Source organism: Pseudochaenichthys georgianus, chromosome 7 (genome assembly GCF_902827115.2).
Source record: "Pseudochaenichthys georgianus chromosome 7, fPseGeo1.2, whole genome shotgun sequence".
NCBI classification, from domain to species: Eukaryota; Metazoa; Chordata; class Actinopteri; order Perciformes; family Channichthyidae; genus Pseudochaenichthys; species Pseudochaenichthys georgianus.
This window is the reverse complement of record NC_047509.1, coordinates 18,022,075-18,045,287: the sequence shown is the minus strand read 5'-3', so window position 1 is coordinate 18,045,287 and position 23,213 is coordinate 18,022,075. Positions and strand designations below refer to the sequence as shown.

General features: G+C 40.8%; 1 protein-coding gene across 2 annotated transcripts in view; it reads right to left on the bottom strand.

Moving 5' to 3' along the window:
• LOC117449332 (A-type voltage-gated potassium channel KCND3-like) overlaps positions 1–22,603 on the bottom strand; it is a 139,610-nt gene extending 117,007 nt beyond the window's left edge. The window contains exons 1-3 of one of the 2 annotated variants that reach the window (XM_034086949.1): positions 22,517–22,603; positions 22,321–22,410; positions 20,149–21,328 (exon numbers count right to left, since the gene is read on the bottom strand). In XM_034086949.1, coding sequence (XP_033942840.1) covers positions 20,149–21,251 — 1,103 coding nt within the window. In that variant the 5' untranslated portion in view covers positions 21,252–21,328; positions 22,321–22,410; positions 22,517–22,603. Of the gene's footprint in view, positions 1–20,148; positions 21,329–22,320 lie in introns of both variants that reach the window. The other variant, XM_034086950.1, reaches the window with a different exon arrangement.
• Between the last annotated feature and the right edge of the window lie 610 nt (positions 22,604–23,213).

The window sequence follows — 23,213 nt, the reverse complement described above, 5'->3', positions numbered from 1 at the left end:
GTGTGCACATACAGGACACACATTTGGAACTGTAAAGCCCTCAATAGCAGCCACCTGTGAATTTCTAAAAGCATTTGGCCAAGTTTTTGGTATCAGTCTGCTTGTCCATGGGGCCTGGCTGTTTCCCAGCATGCCTTCTGTATAGAACACACATCAATGACCTCACGGCTGGGGACTGGAGCACAGGCCAAATATACGACCGCTGATCTATGGCAAGAGGAAAAATAAACACAAAGGCATCCACTTTTCTATCCCTGCTCTGTCTTCCCTAAAAACGTTAGTGTAGTCCCTGACCATCTTTCTCCTTCCTCATTTATCTCTTTCTCCATTCATGGCCTCAGACTGCACGTGTCAACCTCAGCTCAGCTTTTTTTTGTTTCTGAACTGTCATGAAAGAACCTGGCACATTGGTCAAACTCACTAATGATGAACAGCAATGTGAAGGTACAAGAAATCTTACATTTAACATCAAGACATTTAACATCTAAAACACGTCTTGAAGGAAAGTGTAAGCTCCGCTAAAGCTATTTGAAAGTTATGTGGGAGTGAAACAGGTAACATATCCAACCTCTGCAGCCCTGGCCTCTCCTGCATCTGTTTAAAAGTCACAGCTCCCCTGCGATACAGCTAGAACATAACCACAACAGAAACACCGTTTGAACTCACTTATGGAGAAGTGTGTTGTCTTGCTATGTCCATCACTCAGTCTCTAAGCTGCTTCTCTCTCTTGATAAGTTGTGTCAAGTGATGCCAAGTGAGTGGAGATCTCCCTGCTTATGACTTTCCTTCTCATTCATACATGCAACTCATCAAATCATCATAGGAGGAAATACAATTTCAAGCATTAGTTTGCTACTTTAAAGCAGATGTGTGTCTCTAGTTGGCGTAAAGAAGTGGAATTCTTTGCTGAATGATTTAAAGGGCTGTAAGAAAATGTTTATGTTTAAGAAAATGTATAAAGAAAGCATAATTAGACAGTATGAAGTTGACTTTTGATTGTATTCTGGTTTTATGTTTTAGTATTTGTAAGCAACTGTGACTGAAAGAATATATTATATATATATATTATATATATAGCTTTTATTTTACTTTTTTATGGTTGTTATTATTATTATAATAAAAAGGGGCGGGTAAAATAAGATTTTCTTCTCCCTGCAGCAACCAGTATAAGCGTACATGTTTTGTAAAGTGTACATGTTTTGTTTTAAAATATCTGCCATGTGTGGAATAAAAAAATAAAAAAATCATGTATGAACAGTGTTCAGCTCAGTGACCAGGGGGGTGAGTGGCCAAGGTGCGTCCTGCCAAGAGGAACTGTTGGAATGCTGGTGCTCCACTTACAGCCACCTGCTGCTGGCCTGCACCACCTGGCATGGGAACATTCATTGTGGTCCAAAGCACTTGACCACATCATCAATCACAGCTGTCTGATCTATATACACCCATTAGGCTGCTATCATCTCCATCCAACCCTGATTAGCCACCTCGGTGAGTGGATAGGAGCCTGGATCGCATAGATAAATCCCCAAGGATGGTGCTGGTGTTTTAGTCATGCATGCAACTCACTCAGCATGCAAAGTGCTGTTTGTAGAGGAGGAAATTGAAGTGCAGTAAAGTAAAAGGGATAATGGATTGCACAGTTTCTTATATTGGTCAACAGGTTTTGTGTATGTCTGATTAAATGTCTCTCAGAAGTTAGGAAACTATGCAAACAGGTTCTCAAATCTCAAATCATGAGCCACACCGCTTGCAGGTTTTTATCGACAATAACAAAAACAAGGAATTGTCAATACATTGCTTGCTGTAATTTCAAAGAAGCAGTGTCATCTGCATGAAGAAAAGGCAGCTTGTTATAATACCCAATGTGTATTCCCATATTCCCAAGGCTATCTTTCCTATACGCTAATGTTATTTGTGCTTTTATTTTTTATCATGGATACTATTACCCCATTCCATTCTGGTGTGTCAAGGGAAAATTATTTGAGAGAGCCAATTCTGACACCTCTAGTTTAAGTCTTCTTTTCCTCATCAGATAGTTAAAGAAGCAGTGAATGCTTTTAGAAAGACACACCATTCTACCAAAGAAGCAGCAGGGAATTTCTAAATTAACTTTACAGCAGTGCAGGCTCTGCTGAGTGTTTTTCAACTCATTACCAAAAACACTCATTGAAATGTGACAATCCTCTGAAATGCAATTAGTTTGTGCACCTGTTTTTCCTTTTTATTTTTGTATGTATTTCATAGAAACCAACATCAGACCAATTGGCTTTAAATGTTTTTACGCTTCATTCCTCTCCTCTGTATTCCTTGCTTTTGCAATTTTAATAATGAACAGCAGACATGTTTCTCTTTTACCTCACAAGCATGCTGCGAGATGAGATTCCCCCACTGTGTGTCTGCACATGCTGAAGGCTATTGAACATAGAGATAAATTCCTTGTAATAGAGCCCGCTTTGAGGGTTGGGACTGTGTCCGCCAGCTACGCAGGTTCAAAGTCATTGTGAGTGTGTGTGAGTGAGTGAGTGAGTGAGTGAGTGAGTGAGTGAGTGAGTGAGTGAGTGAGTGAGAGAGAGAGAGAGAGAGAGAGAGAGAGAGAGAGAGAGAGAGAGAGAGAGAGAGAGAGAGAGAAAAAACATGTTTACTTGTGGACGCATTGCAAAACTGAACTTGGATAATAAAGCATTGTTTTTAACACTACAACAAAAACTTTTTTTTACAGGTGGAGAGAAATGAGATGCAGAAAGAGTAATGGGTTGAGTATCAGACTTAATGTTTTATTAAGGGTAACAGATAAATGAAAGAGATAAGAGAGATGGCCAATAAAGAGAGATTGCAGTTGAGATATGCAAATGAGCTAATTAGCATTTCCCTGCAAAAATTACTTACCTACTTACTTATAAAGTAAAGTTAAATATGTACACAACAAACAACTCTGTTCTCAAAAATACTAAAATAAAGAAATCCGGTGATGAGTTTCTATATTAGATTCTCAAAAATACGGCAGATTTATTTTATGCCATGACTTAATAAAGCATTTAACAAAAATGAAGCCAATAAATACAACTTTTAAATGGAGACTGAATGTTATACAACACCATTTCTTTCCTCCTACTCAAACTTCCCGCGATACGTCCATTTGACAGCACCATATTTAATGGATGGACCTACTCTATATTCCACACTGCATCTGGACATTGAGGTTATGTCCTATCCACCAGTGCTCCGCAGAGAAACAAAATCAATTTGCTCACGCTGCCCATTTGCTCAATCTTCCATCACGTGTAAGATTGAAGTGTATTCCTCATGTATACTATACCAAGGTTATGGACCATCTCCCTTCAAAAGCTAAAGTGGTTTCCTTATGGTAAGTTCAGCATGATTTGCTGCCCAAGGTAAACTGATGGCTTCAATGATTTCTTTGCCTTGAGATGTGCTACTAAATCTGTTTTGCATATCAACTGAAAACTGGATGGATTTATAAGCTCTCTGTGTTGAGCGGGGTCATTGATGTGGTGTTAATTCCATGCTAATAAGATTAAAACATAATACATATTGTCCCGTGTGAAATGAGGCAGAAGAAAATCCTTTGAGGAGACTTCATATTGAGCGGCAATGGACCATGCCCTCGCTCCTAACAAGGCGCAGGGGTAGAAGACGGGTTACTAACAAGAGGGGTTTAGAATTATAATTAATATTGTCACTATTCAACCTTCGAAGTGAAAAAGAGCTTACTGAAATCTATTAATGGTGTTAGTCCATGACTTGACTTGTATGCTCTTCCGAGTGCTTGGTGCTGTCAGATGGCACATGGCAGGATTAATCCCTCAGCGTGAGTAATCCCTCAAAGACATCTGGATCACAAAAAGTTGATTCCTAGCTTTGTGACTGATGAACAAGTCATATGATATGTCCATTCCCTGACACAAATTTGAAAGTAGGGAACTCTAATATAATGAAGAACTGGGCACAATGTTTTACAGTTAAATTAGTACGTCTTTTAAATTTGTTAACTAAAGAAAATCAAATGTCATGAAAGAATACAGAACGATCCTCCTTAATGAAGCCTGTCAGGATGTTAAAGAGCAGAGAAGATGGAACAGCTCCAGAGACAAGCATTAATCCCCACAGATTTAGTGTAGCAGATCAATTGCTTTTGTCACCCTAGGTAATCAGTACAGAACACAGTTTATAAATACGGTAGACTGAGAAACATGCATACGCAGAGAGAGAGCGAGTGTGTGTGTGTGTGTGTGTGTGTGTGTGTGTGTGTGTGTGTGTGTGTGTGTGTGTGTGTGTGTGTGTGTGTGTGTGTGTGTGTGTGTGTGTGTGTGTGTGTGTGTGTGTGTGTGTGTGTGTGTGTGTGTGTGTGTGTGTGTGTGTGTGTGTGTGTGTGTGTGTGTGTGTGTGTGTGTGTGTGTGTGTGTGTGTGTGTGTGTCAGTGGAAAAGTGAGAGCACAAAGAAATGGAACAATGACGTCTACCTGTTCAAAAGCCTTGGCTGTGAGTCTGGAAAGATTAATCATTCAAACAGCGTTTATCACATTCTCTACAGGGAAATGAGAGGCGATTTATTTCTATAACTTGGCCTACATATATGGAGCTATTATTCCTATTCACTTCAGCCCCCATTATCCACTCTATAATGAGCGCTTCTGCCCAGTGGACACAATAGTGTCTAATCCATAATTGTTTACATTGTGGTGTTTGCTCAGCCAACTCAATCAAGGGCCAACTCCAATAAGAAGACTACAACACATTACAAAGTGATGGAGTGGTTGTCTTCTTCAATCAATCAGCCTTTTCTTAGCAATACAGTGAAAATAAACCAAGGAGGACTTATCATTTGTACTGCTCAAACTGTTGATTTATCTTTTTTAATCAAAAGAAAAGTTAAACTTCATCTAATGTTTGTTGATTTAGGTAATTACTTTGAGGTATATTTGTGATGTTCAGCACTCTAAAGGCACTTAATTGAAAGCATATCCTGAGATACTCGCAAAGCGACAGGTGACAAACTAGAGACATCTTATGGGAGCAAGAGGGCTCCTATGCAACTATGGTTCCCAGCTGGAACTGAACTGGGTAAATTATGATTACAGGAATGAAAAGCGTCTCTTTGCAACAGGAAACACGACTAAACACGACCAAGACTCTACAGCCATGCTAGCATCACCTTAGGCGCAGTGATGCTCTACACTAAAACCCGTCAACAAACTGGCCTTCTCACAAAGAAAATTCATGCTTGTTCATGTGAGTTTACTATGTTACAAGTCAACATTTGCTAATGAGTACTATTGGCAGTAAACAGCTGAGACTGATAGGAAAGTCATTAACAAAGTATTTGACAGGTCAGTAGGCTTCATCCTAAAATCATTGAGATATTTCCATCTAGACTAAGTGGCAGACGAATGACAAAGAGACCGACACTGCATTCCTTAACCGCACTATCATTGCTTATTTTTGAAAAAAGTAAAATAAGCCCCATCAATGAAAGTCTGAATGCTGCATAAACTGATAAGAAGGGGATCTGGGTTTGGTGTGGTGGATTTGGTTTTACCAAGTGTCCAACCATATCCCGGATGCTGCTTAAAACACTGGAAGCTGAAAATCACCGACTCATTTCCAGGCTCCTTGCTGAGAGCCTGCTAGTAATTTAATTGGAGGGGGGGAACAAGTGTAGTGGTCTAGTAAGGACCATAGCTGAAAGCAATCAGCTGTGACAGTGTGAGAGAGACATCGAGGGAGGGAGGAGATAAGAAGAGAGAGACAGTTTTTATAATGAAATGTTCACAAGTCTGACGTACTGTTTTTTTTTTGTGCTTCAGCATCTTGAGCATCACTTCAATCACTTTTGCTCAGTCAGTTGCAATGAAGTTAGCCAGGACAAAGTGTCCTTTGACAGGGCAGCATTTTCATGCATAGCACGTCAATGAGGAAAAAAAGGGATGGCAAAACAAAGCACATGCTTAAAATACCTCACTGAAAGACCCTCCCTGTCAATTACCCTTCACAGTCACATTGGCAACAACAAACCCTCCCCTTGGCTGACAGTTGGCCAGGTAAATGCATTTTGCAAAAGCTTGAAAGATGTAGGACACTTTTATTTAAAAAATTGGGCAATCATCCAGAACTCTGCATGAAAAGACGGTAAAATATATACCAACAACAACACGGAGGGGGCTGAGCGAGCATCTAACAAAGCTGAAAAATAGTTATTTCAGTGGAAGATTTTGCAAGGCAGACTGGGCTGCAGTATTGACTGTGACCTCAAACACAAAACAAAAGCAGCAGGTAACAGCTAGATAGCACCTTCCTTTTGACATGTGGTCTTATTCATTCTTTATATAGGGGTTATGGATGCTGATTTATTTTGAGGTTCTTTGATAAATTCGCAACAGCTGAGAAATAAAAATGCAGGAGCTTTAACTAAGAAGTGATACATATTATTTTATTATCATATTTTAATATTGTGAGATTGCTACAAAACCAAATATGACCAACAATTCAACCTGATGACAATATCAAAAATGTGGAAGAGAATGTCAGTCTGTCGGTCCAGCGCTTAATTTCAGTGCGATGGATTGACATTATGTACTATAGTCATCAATGAGTCCTCTTGACTTCACGTTTCCTAAACCACTATGATGAGAAAAACATCTCTGGTTTTTAGTGAAATATCTTGACAGCTGTTTGGAAGCCTGCCATTGAATTTGAACATTCATGTGCCCCTCGGGAGGAAGTGTAGTCTGCTTTCAAAAAGCATACAGTTTAGATTTGTGACAACTGCCCATTTGCTTGAGTGACTGCCCACCAGATGATGGACCCAGTGTCCTAGTCTGTAACAAATTCAGTTCTAAGTTACTTTCACCTGTATGAGCAGACGCATGAGGGGACTGTGAGTGATTCCTGTATACCTAGAAACCGCAGACCAGGAAAACTACCTATGTTTCTGCCTTCATACCAACCTACATACCAGTGACGTGCGGTGAGGCTCATGGCTGGTGAGGCACGGAGTCAGATTTACAAATATTATATTTTGACCTTAATCGAAATATTCGGTTATTTTCAAAAGCTTTTTTAGTCTAATGCAGCGATTCATTTGAAACAGACCGTTCAACAAAAGGATACCCAAAATCTAAATATTGGATTGTTCTTTCTTAGTAAGATCCCATTTTTATTACAATTGGGGTCTTACCTTGACTTGAAGATGAAGTCCATGCTATCCTTCTGGACAACAATCTCTATTACTTTTTTCTATTACTTTTGTCCTCCTTATCTTCCTGTAGTTTCAAAAGTCTAGTTTGTTGTTTGTTGTTGCGTCTACCGTCTCTGCGTAGAATAACAGTAGCAACAAGAACCTGTGGGCTCACTTGTGCCCCCTTCGGTGCGGCAGAGGTTTTGGCTGCCTCCCCTGGTGCTTTTTTCATTGCCGTTGTATGATGAGACCAGCGAGCCTTAATATCATATACGTGAAATAAGTTATTTAGAGACTATGGATGGCGAGGATAAATGTAATAAAGGGATCTACAAACATTACATTGGTGACATACAGTGAGATGGTGCAGGCATGCGCTTAGGGCCCGCTTTCCAGCCAGTTTCTGTGGGGTGACGCATTCTGAGGTGAGGCAGAGCTCATCTGTGCCTCACCTTACCCCACAGTAACTGGCTTGAGCGCTCTCACAAAATAAGTGCCCTCGTTAAATTAGTGCCTGCGCTCCAGCCAGTTACTGTGGGCTTACGAGAGGCAGAGCTCGTCCCTGCCTCACTTCTCATCGCTACCCGTAGTTGTAGCGGAGCTCGGCAAATTTGCTGATTTTGACAATAAAAAGCGATTGGAATCATACATAAATCACATTTACAACACAGATCAGTGGAGACATTTTATTATTATTTAGTGTTTTTTTTTTCGTTACATTGGAGTATGACAGGTGAGGCTCTGCCTCCCCTGCCTCCCCTGACTGCACGTCGCTGCTACATACTCACAATTCAGCAGCAGAAATCAAACTAAATGTGAGGGAACATAATTACTTGAGAAAGGTACACTGAGTGACAGAACATAATGTAATAAATCCTAACATATGTCTTCGCAGTGGGATACAGACACATTGAATAATAATACTAGAACCTAGTGATGAACACACAGGGAACACATTAGTTAAAGGGGACCTATCATGCAAAATGCACGTCTTTTATACATGAATATGTGTCCCCGGTGTGTGAGGGAACTCACCAAGTGTCAGAAAACACAACCCTTTCTCTTTTCCTCCATACCCAAATCTCTAAAAACGGGGCTGCAACTGATCTGATAGACTGATACAGATTTTAATTATATCTGACGTCAGAAACGAGGATCTCCGCCTATATGGGCAACTCTCCACCTATCAGGAGGAGACAGCCATGGCCATTGCCATTTGAAAGCGCTGGAGACCCGCTGTAATACATATATATTATTCAAATATAGCATGATAGGTCCACTTTAAGTAACAACGAAAAAAGCAGAGAATGTACAGACACAGGAATAAAATGTCAAAGAAAAAAAGCAATGAAAGTCGAGTACCATCCAGCCCCTTTTGTCTGTAATGTGTAATTCATCAACATTTTATAGACGGATGAAAGAAGAAAATGATGGTTTTCTTAAATCAATGCGATTGTGCGTTCTTAGACACAGATCTGTATTTATCCAATAGGTCACATGTTGTCTTTTCCAAGAAATGTGGGTTACACTTGCATTGTTAAAAGTGTAAGTGATAACACTATTAACATATTTGTGTCGGGCTTTAAAAAAAAACAGAAGAAGAAATGATTGTATTTGTTTATGCTTCTTTCAAGATTCAAGATTCAAAGGTTTTGCAGTAATGTCATATGCACATAAGCTACAGTGTAGAAATGGTAATGAAAATCTTATGTCTTATGCCCGAGCCCCTACAACAATGCAACATCATTAAATAAGACATAAACAATACAAATAAATAAAAAAATAGTGCAAGAACTGAAGTCTATATACATGTATACAGTTGCAAGAAATGTGAACCCTTTGGATTCTCCACCCATAGCGTTGTGTGTTCCTTCCAAACAACTCAACTTTGGTTTCATCTGTCCACAGAATATGTTGCCAGTAGTGCTGTGGAACATCCAGGTGCTCTTTTGCAAACTTCAAACGTGCAGCAATGTTTTTTCTGGGAAGCAGTGGCTTCCTCCGTGGTGTCCTCCCGTGAATTCCATTCTTGTTCAGTGTTTTACGTATCGTAGATTCGTCAACAGAGATGTTAGCATGTGCCAGAGATTTCTTTAAATCTCTAGCTGACACTCTAGGATTCTTCTTCACCACATTGAGCATTCTGTGCTCTTGCAGTCATCTTTACAGGACGGCCACTCCTAGGGAGAGTAGCAACAGTGCTGAACTTTCTCCATTTATAGACAATTTGTCTTACCGTGGACTGATGAACATCAAGGCTTTCAGAGATACTTTTGTAACCCTTTCCAGCTTTATGCAAGTCAACAATTCTGAATCGTAGGTCTTCTGAGAGCTCTTTTGTGCGAGGCATGGTTCACATCTGGCAATGCTTCTTAAGAATAGCAAATTCAAAACTGGTGTGTATTTTTTATAGGGCAGGGCAGCTTTAACCAACACCTCCAATCTCATCTCATTGATTGGACTCCAGGTTGGCTGACTCCTGACTCCAATTAGCTCTTGAAGAAGTCTTTAGCCTAGGGGTTCACATACTTGTTCCACCCTGCACTGTAAATGTTTACATGGTGTGTTCAATAAAAACATGAAAACATATAATTGTTTGTGTGGTATTAGTTTAAGCAGACTGTGTTTGTCTGTGGTTGTGACTTAGATGAAGATCAGAACACATTTTATGACCAACTTATGCAGAAATCCAGGTAATTCCAAAGGGTTCACATACTTTTTCTTGTAACTGTATATATAGATACAATAACAGAATGTAACATGTAAAATTCACTGCACTTCCAGAAAATGTACAGTATGACTCAAAATGACTTACGTAATCTAGTGGAAGATTTTATCTTATATTACCCAACAATATTAGCATTACATAACATTTGATGAACCGTCCAGATCTCTCAGGTCTTCTGGGACTGGTCTGCTTTCTGTTCCCAGAGTCAGAACTAAACATGGAGAAGCAGTTATTATGCTCCAGATATCTGGAACAAACTCCCAGAAACCTGCAGGTCCGCTGCAACTCTTACTACTTTCAAATCCAGGCTGAATACTTTTCTTTTTGCCGCTGCTTTTAATTGATATATTCATATCTCACACTGCACTGTAACTTTTGTTCATGTTTAAATCTGTGTTTTTAAATGCCATTTTATAATATGTTTCTGCTTCACTATTTCTTTATGTCTTTCATTTTTGTAAAGCACTTTGAATTGCCTTGTCTTGAAAGGTGCTATAGAAATAAACTTGTCTTGCCTTGATTAAGATGCACTTTATCATAGAATTGCCCCCACAAAAAAATTCTGCACCAAATGTTAAGTCTGGAGCACAGCAGACTGCAAGCAAGTGGAATAGTGGTCAGTAGGATGGTAGAAGGCAGCAGCACAGAGCACAATATCGCCTTAATGTCTCTTTACTCTGAAAGGAAGAATGAAGAGTATAGTTGTGAAAGACAAACTGAAGGAGAGTAACAGCTGGGAGGTCAAGGTTGACATTGATGTTTTTATGTACATGCTTTGTTTATGTGTATGTGATTGTATATCTTCATCACAATGAATTGCTGTATTAGTTCAGCTAGAGGTCAGTGATGTATAGAAACCATTGTGAGGCCAAAGGTGACTGTAGATATGACTGAAGCTTTTGAATGCACTTGCACACGTTTCACTACAGTCAGAGAGAGAGGGGACAAAGAGGGGGACAAAGAGGGGACAACAATATAAATATGTGTGTGCGTGCGTGCGTGTATACACATATTTTCACATAAATGTGGCTTTTATTTTGAGTAGAGTAAAGAGAACTTATTTAGTCCACAATTTATTATGAATTTGGATTTCTGTAATTGTGCAATGTGCTGTTCCACCCACCACTGTCAGTGTGGAGAATAAATGCATCCATAATTTATCACGAGTCCTGATATATTAACATTAGGTTACAAAGCCTTTCCAGTCCAACTGTTATTTACAGTTTGCAGACTTGGCTGGAATCCTGCCAAATGCCTATTGTAGCACAGCTTTTATTGGCAGATGTATGTTGCATAGAGAAGAAAGAGAAGACAAACAAAAAGGTGGAAAAAAAGCTGTGCAAGCATCCAAACCACAGAGAAAAAAGCCTCTGGACAATATTGTAAGAAGTGTAATCTTTGACCCATGACTATCTGTCCATTACGCTGCTGCTCTCTATTTTTACATGACCTCCAGAAAATACTTTTGACTGTTATTGGTTGGTAATGCAACGTTTTCAAGTTATAGAACGATGACCTCTTTGTTCTTTAGGTATACAATGTATCTCATGCGTTATATCAACCCCAATGAGTAAATCCGTTCAAAACCCATGATAATAACAACTCTTACTATAGTCATTAAAAATCTATCTCAATTTAATATAGACTATACAAGGGAAAGAAAATAAATCATTTTGTTAAGAATTGCACTGGACTGCTGTGACTATACACAGGGGCATTCTGTCAGAGTTCAATGACTCAGTTTTTTTTCAAATGTTTTAAGATAGACACTTCTTTACATACCCTGAACATAGTTAGGTTCAAGGTTCTTTATTTTGTCATACGAACATAGCTACAGTGTAGTTATGCCGATGAAATTCTTAGGTCACAGGCTTCCCCAACTATGCAACACAATAACACAGATAAACAGAAACATATAGTGCAAGTAAATAGTAATATAGCAAATACAAAAGAAAAATAGTTTAAAAAAGTGAAATAGTGCTGCTCTAAATGAGCGGAACAGTCCGAAGAAATAATCCTCACATCTGTGCACCAGTTGTTATTAGTCATTACACACACACCGCCACCTTTACTTTGCCCCGAGTTAACTGTCCTGTCCTGGCGAAAAATAGTGAATCCGTCAGGAACAAAGGCGGAGTCCGGGATAGCGGGATTGAGCCAAGTCTCAGTGAGAATTAACACGTTACAGTTCTTAATGTCCCGTTGAAAAGCAATCCGACTTCTGAGTTCATCTAGCTTATTTTCAATTGATTGAACATTAGCCAGAAGAATACTCTGAAGAGGGGGTCTGTTTTCTCATTTCCTCAGTCTGACTAGAGATGGGCGAGTCCCGATTCATCCGGATCATTAACCTGGATCCTAGAAATGAGCTGGTCGTGACGAGTCTCCCGTCTCCATTAACCCGAGTCCTTTGAGTCCTAGACCTGGTGTGACGTACAAATTAAAACTATAAATTGCGTCACTCGCTACTCTCCTTATAACATTACAATTTAGCCCAGTCCATCTGCCTACCCTTTAGCAAGTAAAATAGCTTCCAGAAGTTATCGTTTGGCTCAGGGGAGGGGACGCGGATCAGTGAAACTTCCTGCAGACTTGTGGGGATTCAGAGGAGCCGTAAGTTACGGCTCCAGTCCTAACCGTAATAGCATAGCAGATCCAGAGATCCATACTCGTCATGTGCACGAGCATAGCTGCGGCCGGGAAAACATTTTACTTAGGGGGTGTGGCCAAAAGTGGGGAGAGATTAACAGTAACATGTTGCAGCCCCTCCTCCAGCTCCCGGCTCCCGCGGCTATATCATGCACGAGTCAACAGCAGACTCAGAGATTCGCAAATCCTGACTCACTGTGCAAAACACAGCAGACTTGTGCGGACTCAGAGCCATAACCATATAGCAGCAGATCCAGAGATCCAGCAGACTCGTCGTCATGCAGGAGTCAACAGCAGACTGAGATTCGCAAAATGACCCTTTTTTTTGTGATCAACATGTTTTATTAAAGCAAAAGACACTGTGTAGCGGAGGTTAATATAACTTCAATTTAATATGCTCATGAAATGCAACAAGTTTTCGGTTTCACTGATAGGATTTCTACGGTCTTGGTGATGCTGACTCATATGACTCAAATGACTCGTATGATCCGGATCTCTTCAATGACTGACTCAGAAGACCCTGAGTCCGTAAAAGGATCTGGATTTGCCATCTCTAAGTCTGACCAGCAGCCCGACGCGGGACCCCCAGGTAGGACAGCAACAGGTAGCCATGGCGGATCTCCATTGTCTGTCGGTGGGTTATTGTCCACAAAGTTTCTGATGTGAAGAAGTTCCTCTCTGTTATATTGTATAGCAGAGTTGGTGCGGTCGGCTTGCATGTTAAAAGCAAACGGCAAAAAGTAAATAAACACAAACAAAATACGAAAAAGGGCAAAGTTTGAGAGGAGCCAAAAGACAATGCGGCCATCTTTCACGGCGCAGAGTAGTTAGTGCCCAGGATCAGTTGAGCAACAGCAGACGTCCGAGTAGATGATGGGTAGGTAGGTTAGTCTAAAAATATGAATGACCTTCTGTTTCTCCTCAACTATTCCTTTAGTTTGCCATTTTCTTATAACCACATGCACAAAAAACACAATAATACAACTCAAATCATAGCCCAAGTCATTAAACAGGTGTTGTTGCACAAAGTCACGGCAAGTTGTGAAGATCCGTCTCTAAAGACTTATGTGAAAACTTTAGTATTACAAATGTAACTAGTCGTCATGGGATGCTAAACAAATGGGAAAAGTGAACTACAGTACTTGGCAAATACAGTAGCGATAAAACAGCCATTAATAATTCACACTCCAATGTAATGTATGGGTGTCATGACCTCATCCTCGGTCATTATTACAAATAAGTTTCAATTAATGTGACTACAGGTCAACCGACTGCTTACCCTGACCCTTGAAAAAGGTAAGATTGCAAACAGACCTAGACTTAATTCACAATGAACACAGTATCTCCGTAACCACTCTCATAAATCCAAGATAAGGGGTCAGTAACATCACATGTGGGTGCTATCTTTGACTCATACCCTCATCACACAATCTAATTAGTAGCACTAACAATGGCAGCCATATTTCTCTCTACTGCCCAAATAAATATTCGTTTATCTGCATTGATCATCATTTCTCACAAGCTGTGGACTCCAGGATAAATGCTCTAAAAATCTTGGTGACAACGAGTTGTAAAAGAGGGTGGAGATACAAATGTCTACACATAAACACATTGTGGGCACAAGTGAGCAGGAGCAGACAAATGCACGAGTATTACCTGCACCACGGCAGCGTCAGTGTACGTGAAAGGTCTTGTGCGGTTGTCTGGGAGACAGAGAGCAGTGCATTGATCTCAGAGGAGCAGTCATGAAAAGAAGCTGGCCTTTGATAGGGGCATTCATCATACTAAGACATGGCTATGCTAATGATTACAACACAACCAAATGCTACAGCCCATTGGAACAGCCTGATGAGTCTGCGAAGGTGTTTTAAATTAATTGAGATGAACTAGACAGCAGGATGCATGTTTGGGTATGTTAACTGCAGTGCTAGAACTAGAGGTTTTTGTATTGCTCAAATTATTATACTATTAAACTGTATACAATATTTAGTTCTGTACTGCATTGTTTACAGACTGGCAAAAAGAACTCCAAGATTTATAGTTGAAAAGACAAATAAAAGAGACCGTTTATTTCCTTCCATCGTTAAGATGATGCTTTGTCATTGACAGTTGCAAGAAAAAGTATGTGAACCCTTTGGATTCTCCACCCATAGCGTTGTGTGTTCCTTCCAAACAACTCAACTTTGGTTTCATCTGTCCACAGAATATGTTGCCAGTAGTGCTGTGGAACATCCAGGTGCTCTTTTGCAAACTTCAAACGTGCATCAATGTTTTTTCTGGACAGCAGTGGCTTCCTCCGTGGTGTCCTCCCGTGAACTCCATTCTTGTTCAGTGTTTTACGTATCGTAGATTCGTCAACAGAGATGTTAGCATGTGCCAGAGATTTCTTTAAGTCTCTAGCTGACACTCTAGGATTCTTCTTCACCTCATTGAGCATTCTGCGCTGTGCTCTTGCATTCATCTTTACAGGACGGCCACTCCTAGGGAGAGTAGCAACAGTGCTGAACTTTCTCCATTTATAGACAATTTGTCTTACCGTGGACTGATGAACATCAAGGCTTTCAGAGATACTTTTGTAACCCTTTCCAGCTTTATGCAAGTCAACAATTCTGAATCGTAGGTCTTCTGAGAGCTCTTTTGTGCGAGGCATGGTTCACATCTGGCAATGCTTCTTAAGAATAGCAAATTCAAAACTGGTGTGTATTTTTTATAGGGCAGGGCAGCTTTAACCAACACCTCCAATCTCATCTCATTGATTGGACTCCAGGTTGGCTGACTCCTGACTCCAATTAGCTCTTGAAGAAGTCTTTAGCCTAGGGGTTCACATACTTGTTCCACCCTGCACTGTAAATGTTTACATGGTGTGTTCAATAAAAACATGCAAACATATAATTGTTTGTGTGGTATTAGTTTAAGCAGACTGTGTTTGTCTGTGGTTGTGACTTAGATGAAGATCAGAAGACATTTTATGACCAACTTATGCAGAAATCCAGGTAATTCCAAAGGGTTCACATACTTTTTCTTGCAACTGTATCTATAGAGTAAATGAGTTTCTCAAATGGTGCAGTCAGTGAAAAAGTTTGATAAGAAACAGGTAAAGGAGTATATCAAAAGTGCAGAATTAGCATTTCAATGAGCATAATATTATTACAAAACGCACGTTTTTTTCCATATGACTAATTAGGATTAATTGGTAGAGGCAAACTATATTATATGTAAGATGGTACACTTCTTGAATATTACTATATTGCATTCATACAGTATTTAGTGGTTCCACTGTGAACATTGTTTTAGACTTACATTATATCATTAAAATGTAAGCCATTAAAGCAATTCGGTCCCAGTGCTAAGTAAACAAATAATCTCTAAACAGATCATGATGAATAAAGGTAATAAGAACAAAACATTGAGAGTCTTATTAGTAACCATCACAAACGTAAATGCTAAACTGGGATTATCTACAGTTGTCTCTCATTAGTGTGAATAAAGATCTGGACCTCATGAAGTCTAGAAGGACAAATAATGAAAAACTGAGGTTTAGTTGCAGCATATCTCTCACGAACATATACCCTCTCTCTCCTCCCATGCCACACAGCAGTTTATAATACAAACCAACCAAATATGACAAATGCACAAAGTTAATTTGTTTAACAACCTCGAGAACACAATCCCTCACAGGTCCTTTTGCCTTAATGTCTCAGATTTAACTAAAGCCTCACCACTGTGTGCCTCCCTGCCCCTCATTTGCCGGATTTGAGCTAAGCTTTTTAGCTCTGCAATAGAGTGAGCCCCAAGGATGGCAGTGTTTGTTGGTGGCTCGCCATCTTGCAAGGGTGGTTAAACCTATTTTTGTCCAGTTGGTCATAAGGAGCAGCATGGCCTCGAGGCTCTGCCTTTGAAGATTTTAGACTTCTTGTTTGTAACAAAACTAATTTACATGTCCTCTGCAATTCAGTATTGCAGCTAATATAACGAATAAGATAGACGCAATAAATACAAGACTACAAGAAGCAATACATACAAGCACTGAATGGTTTAGGCCCAAAATACATTTCTGACCTCCTGCTAAATTATGAACCATCCAGATCTCTCAGGTCTTCAGGGACTGGTCAGCTTTCTGTCCCCAGAGTCAGAACTAAACACGGAGAAGCAGCGTTCAGTTATTATGCTCCAGATATCTGGAACACACGGCATCTATTGCACGTCTGTCCGTCCTGGGAGAGGGATCCCTCCTCTGTTGCTCTCCCTGAGGTTTCTCCCATTTTTCCCTTTAAACTGGGTTTTCTTTGGAAGTTTTTCCTTGTACGATGTGAGGGTCTAAGGACAGAGGGTGTCGTATTGTCATACTGATATTCTGTACACACTGTGAAGACCACTGAGACAAATGTAACATTTGTGATATTGGGCTATATAAATAAACATTGATTGAACAAACTCCCAGAAACCTGCAGGTCCGCTGCAACTCTTACTACTTTTAAATCCAGGCTGAACACTTATCTTTTTGTCGCTGCTTTTAATTGAAACTGAGCCGTTGTGTTCATCAGTAAAGTGGAACTTCTGTGTGAACTATTCATATCTTAAACCGCACTGTAACTTTTTATTCATGTCCTTTTTATTCATGTATTTTTTCTTTTAATGTTTCTTTTATTATCTTTTCTTTTTAATGACTGTTTTTAAATGCCTTTGTCTGAATGTCTTTCATTTTTGTAAAGCACCTTGAATTGCCTTGTGTTGAAAGGTGCTATATAAATAAACTTGCCTTGCCTTACTTGTCCACTTTCCTCAATTTTCTCCCTCTCCTCTTAGCACTTACTCCATTTTCCTTCCTTTCTGACATGCTGCTGCCATTGAAGCAACTTCCATCACAAAAAGAAGAGCTGCAATTCCAAAAGCTTTCCACCTGGTCTTTTGTTGTTGAAAAAGGGATTATGGATTCTAGTTGAGTCCGGATTATTGTCGAATAAACAAAACATTAAAAAAAGCCACATGTGTAAGGCAAAGATAGGGCACCCTTGTTGCTGTGTGAAATAAACATGTGTTTGCATGTGAACAACACCAAATCTTACATACATTTACAGGATCATTAGAGAAAATGGAAGCACATTAATGAAGCTCAGCGTAAATTCAACCAGGAAGACCGTCTTTACTCTTCATTTACTATTTCCATGTTACTACTCTCTCTCCTCTCAATAAGTGATCGGGGGCGTCACTCCCCAGCTTAACCAATCACTTTGCTCTATTCCCACAAGCCTATCATAGCGCTCTGCTAAACCTTTTAAATCTACTCTCTCCCTCCGACAGCAGTCATTTCAGGTGATTCGACGCAATCCTCCTCCACCCCTTTTCACCTCCTGTCCCTCTGAATACAGGCTCAAGCTTAGTCACTCCTCTTCAGACAGACCCAACTATCCATTCACCACCACCAGTGTCTAGACCCCAGGGGGGTTTAATCGGATCGGTCCTCCCCTCCCGAATGATACTCCTGCACAACGGGGCCTAATCGTCAAACTCAGGATTAGATTAATTGTGTATCCCTGGCAATAAATATGTATTCTTACATCAAAACCGTCTCTCCTGATTGCATTTCTCATAGTGCAGCAGAAACACCTCAAGCTTAGGCTCACAAGATAGCAGTAAATTAAATATTAAAGTGCAGATGATTTGAGTAAATCCACAAGGAGAATAAAGCAGAACACACTCTCAACAGCGTAACCCTAAACCCTGAGGCACCTAGACATGATGACAAGAAGTCAAGAAAACATTGTCTGTGGGAACTGTCTTTCATCTTTTTTAGTAAGATAAGTAGAATTTCTGCAGAGCAGACATTCAAGATTGTTATATAAATTCAAGTTAAAAAAGGAAAGGCCAGGACAACTTTAAACAAAGATATTACTTTGCAAATCTGAAATCACATCTGGAATCACTGTAAGCCTTGACGGAAACATGCTTACACCATGTCCAGAAAGAATCACATACAATGTATTTTGACATGCACACAATGCTTTATGTCTTGAAACATGCACTAAGACAAGCACTTTCTCTGTGTGTATGCTGAGATTGTGTGTGTGTATGACGTAAACATAGAGCAGAGACCATTATGTCAGACAGGTTTACATTAGTCAGCAGATGCAGAGGGCCACATCATTAGTCACTCTGACACCCACTTCTGGACCCAGTTTTATTGATGAGGCCAAGATCAACACCCCCCCCCCCCCCCCCCCCCCCTACATGTTATGCACACACACCCTTCTATTTCAAAGTCCTACTGTAAAGCAACATGAGACTGTTTTAGGGTCACATTTAGAGATTAAAAGCTAGCAAAGCAAGTTGCTGCATGTTCACGAAATGAACAACAGTGCAGAGAATGCCATGCTCCACAATTTAGTTGCTTATCTTACCTTAAATAGCAAACAATCAATCCATAGATGAACACCTGCTCAACACCAGATCTTTTGGGCAGGTTGTGAATGGGGGGGGGGGGCACAATGACAGGGGCCAAGTGTGTCACAGCAATGAGCTCAGAGCCATCTATGGCCTCCATGAGTCTGACATTTAGCAGGAAGCTGCAATTTGTCAGCCTCTCAGTCTGACTCACACATCCACAACAGGGGATGCTCATGAAACATTACCATTAAGCCTAATAGTGCTGCATCACAGAACCGGGAGTATGTATGTGTGTGTTTCTGTGTGCGTGCATGCAGTGTAAAACTAATGATGCGTGTGGTTCCCCTCACTGCTATAAAACAACTTGTGGAAATGACATAAAAATGAAGAAAAACAGGTTGGGAATCAATTCATCAAAATGCTCCTCATGTTCTTCTTGTAAAACTCTCCCAAACCAATGACATTGTAAACCCAAAATATATCAACAGACCTAAGCTTCAGATTAACAATAAATCACAATGATGATCCCTGATCCTTATCCCGAATGCAAACCACTCATTTTACGATTAAAATGGAGAGAATTTCGATATTCTGCATCAAAGCCTTTGCACCAAGAGCGACTTAATTTCCAAGGCCAGCAACTACTGTAGTGTCACTCATGAAATGTGAGTGGTGGAGAAGGAAGGCTTTTCATCTTGAAATGGGAGAGCATGTCTACTAACCAAAGGTGGAGAGCAAAGTAATAGTATAATAGCTATTCCTCCATCGTCTATCCAATGTTTTTGTTTCAATAAGATTCCTTTAACGTTACACTTTCCTCTACAATCTCTCTTTTCTCCATATCCCTCTTGTCAGTGATGAGTAAAGGGCATGCATTGGCACAGCCATTACTAGAAGGAAATATCCTGATGGCCTCTCTTTCCCCAGAAGATTACCGTCAGCTACAAAAACAGTGAATACAGAAAAGTTCAATTTCTCTGTAGTCAGTTATCATTATGCAAAAAGTTTATAAAGTATGTCTTCCAAAGGGTGGTGCTGACTTTTGAAGCAGTTCAGTTTTTGGGCCACGCTGTCAGAAACAGATTTCAAGTCGAATCTAACATTTACTCACACATAACAGGCCCAATTGCAATACACATGTGCACACTCACACACACACAAAAGATAAAAGAGATGTCTGCTTTGCTCTTACCCGAGTGTTGTCATAGTAACGATGGTGTACCAGAAGGAAGCTGGGATGCTGGTGAATTTGCTGGAGCTTGAACCCTTCTCTGCGTAGAACATGACGGTCGCAAAGATAATTATCGCCATAGTGAGGGAGAAAAGCAGGAAGCCCAGCTCTGAGGCACAGCTCTTCAAAGTGTAGCCCAGGATGCGCAGGCCCTGCGAGTGACGGGAGAACTTAAAAATGCGGAACACGCGGAAAACACGGAGAGTCACGAAAGCACCACTCACGTCCTCATTGTCAGTCATCACCAGGCCAATGTAGTAGGGCAAGATGGCCACCACATCGATGATGCTCATGACTGACCTCATGAAGCGGTAGCGACTCGGAGCAGCAAACAAGCGCATCAGGTACTCCACGGTAAAGATCATGACGCAGGCCGTGTCCATGCAGAAAAAGGCCACAGTGTAGCGCTCACCACACGGCACTTCCTTTTGGTTGGGCACCGTACCGCAGGGCACCGTCTCTACCACGTTGGTAATGACAGAAATAGCAATGAAGAAGCCAGTAACGTAGTAGAAGACCAGAGCCATGGTAGAGGTGTGGGGGTTCTCAAAAGCCCTCCACATGGTCTCCCTGAAGGTCATGTTGGGCAGTTTAGCGTCCTTCTTGTCCTCCTGGTCATCCATGAGACGTTCTGCATTCTCCCTCTTCCTATCCTTGTACTCTTCGTAGCAGCAGTCACCGATGATCTCTGAGATGATGCCAAAGAAAGCCAGCTCCTCGTCATAGGAGCATATGCACTCGTAGCGTGGATAGTGGAGCTTGCCTGTGCGGTAGAAGTTGAGCACGCTGCGAAACACATCAGGGTCCCGGTCGAAGAAGTACTCTTTGGTCTCCTCGTTGTAGAAGAACTCCTTCTCCGAGCTCCCCAGAAGGGTGTCTGGATAGCGGTCCAGCGTGTTCTTCCAAGTCTCAAAGCGGCGTCCACTGACATTCAGAATGATGAGCTCATCCTGCCGCCTGTTCTTCTCGGCGGGCGCGACTGGCATGGGCAAATTGGCAACAGGCATCCAGCCGATCGCTGCCGCCCTGGCAAAGGGAAGCCATGCCGCTACTCCTGCCGCCATGCTGTGTCTGGCTTGGGGCTTAGAGGGGAACAAGTCCAGCACCTTCACAACCAGCTTGACTTCAGCTCATTCACCATCTAAAGGGAAGAGAGCAAGATAGTTTGTATGGCCAGGAGGACAGGAGAGCTGTTTGATTATCACAGGAGAGAGGTAGTAAACTATTAGAAAAAAGCTAAGGATAAATTAATGATACAGATGTGAGAGAAAGGAACATGTTGTTGAAGAACAGATTTAGTGAGGCCGGTAAAAAAAAGGGAATGGACGTAATAATGAAGACACACACAAACAATGCAACTTATATCCTAAACTATCCTAAATGGCAATCTACTGAGACAGCAAAAACTATATTCAATGGCATATTCAATATCACATTCAAGCTGAAAAACCTTTGTGATTACAGGGACAAGCTGCATTTTCCACCAAGCATCATCATCCTAATAACTATTTCCAGGCTATATTTCTTAGATTCTCTGAGAATCTAAGAAACTCTATTAGGTTAGAGTTTGAAAGCAGCTTTCTGAGGATGAAAGCTCACTGCATCTTGTAGTTAAAAAACTAGGCAAGCAAGCAAGCAAGGCTACATAACATTGTCTATATTCATAGCATATGTGTGTGTACAGTTTGTGGAGGGGAAAGAATGTATGCATTACATTTTATTTTGCATATTTCATCTTGATGTAAAGCACATTGTGTTGCATGTGTGAAATGGTAAATATTACAACGTTGGGTATACTTTCATTGAATGTATAGGTCGTTTTTGCTTAAAATATATTAGCAGGCACATTTTCAAGGTTGTAGTATCCCTGATAGAGATACCAGCACGAGATTTAAAACCTGTTGAGTTCCAACTACAAAACAGATTTTCCTCTAAATGTATGAAAGCAGTTGATCCACGATGGAAATTAGTTGCATGGAGCCGAATCTAAAACAGCGTTTTTGACGACACTTGAGGACATTTTGGCTTTTACGTTACCCCTCAACCCGGAAAAAGCTAAACCGATTTGCCTAACAGGTTGATGACTTAATACAGCTGCAGGTATCAACAGCTTTATCTTCGATTACAACTCACCGATTGAAAAATTATCCATCCAAAGAAAAACGACCTTGTTCCAGAGCAGTTTAGTAACAAATCGTAGCTTTGGTCTTTCTGAAAGCGTGTCTGGGAGAAAACATAACCAGGAAAGAAGAAGTTATTTTAGCAAAGAGGAGAGCGACATTGGGCTACTGCTGAGGTGAAAGCGGAAAAGTACCGGAGACGGACGTACCACAGATGTTTTAATTCAGTTTCCATTATGCGAGAGGAGATTTGATGAGAGGACTCCGCCGTCAGACCGTCTTGCCTTTTGCGGGATGAGTGGTGGGAAGAGAATGGAGGAGGAGGAGGAGTAGGAGCGCGCGCGCGCTCTCTCTCTCTCTCTCTCTCTCTCTCTCTCTTTCACTCTCCCTCGCTCTCTCTATATCCCTCTCTCTCCGCGCAGGGCGGACTGTGGACCAAATCTGCATTTATGGGAAAACTCGAACAGAGCGATGCGCAGAAAGTGCACTAATGATTGAAAAACGATGTAGGCTACCCATTCGTAGTTAAAAGAAATATAGAACATAATTTTGTCGTCTTCAACAACTCATACAGTTTGTTTCATACCATATGTTATTTCCAATTCATCTATCAAAGGCAATTACTGCCAGCTGAGTTAATTAACAACAGGATACATCCCAGCAGGGGCGTAGCTGATAATTCAAGAGCAACCTGATCTCACCAGAATGCGTGACTCCACCACGACTCCTTAACACCGCATTGCGTGGTGGAGTCACGAACTTTGTTACAATTACGTGTCGGCACCACGCAAGCAACCCCAATGAATGAGGCTCTTTTGTCGTGGTGCACACACGCATTTCTACAACGTCCTGCAGTGAGCTTTTATACTATAAAACGTTTTTAAAATCTACTGTATAGCTTGTAGT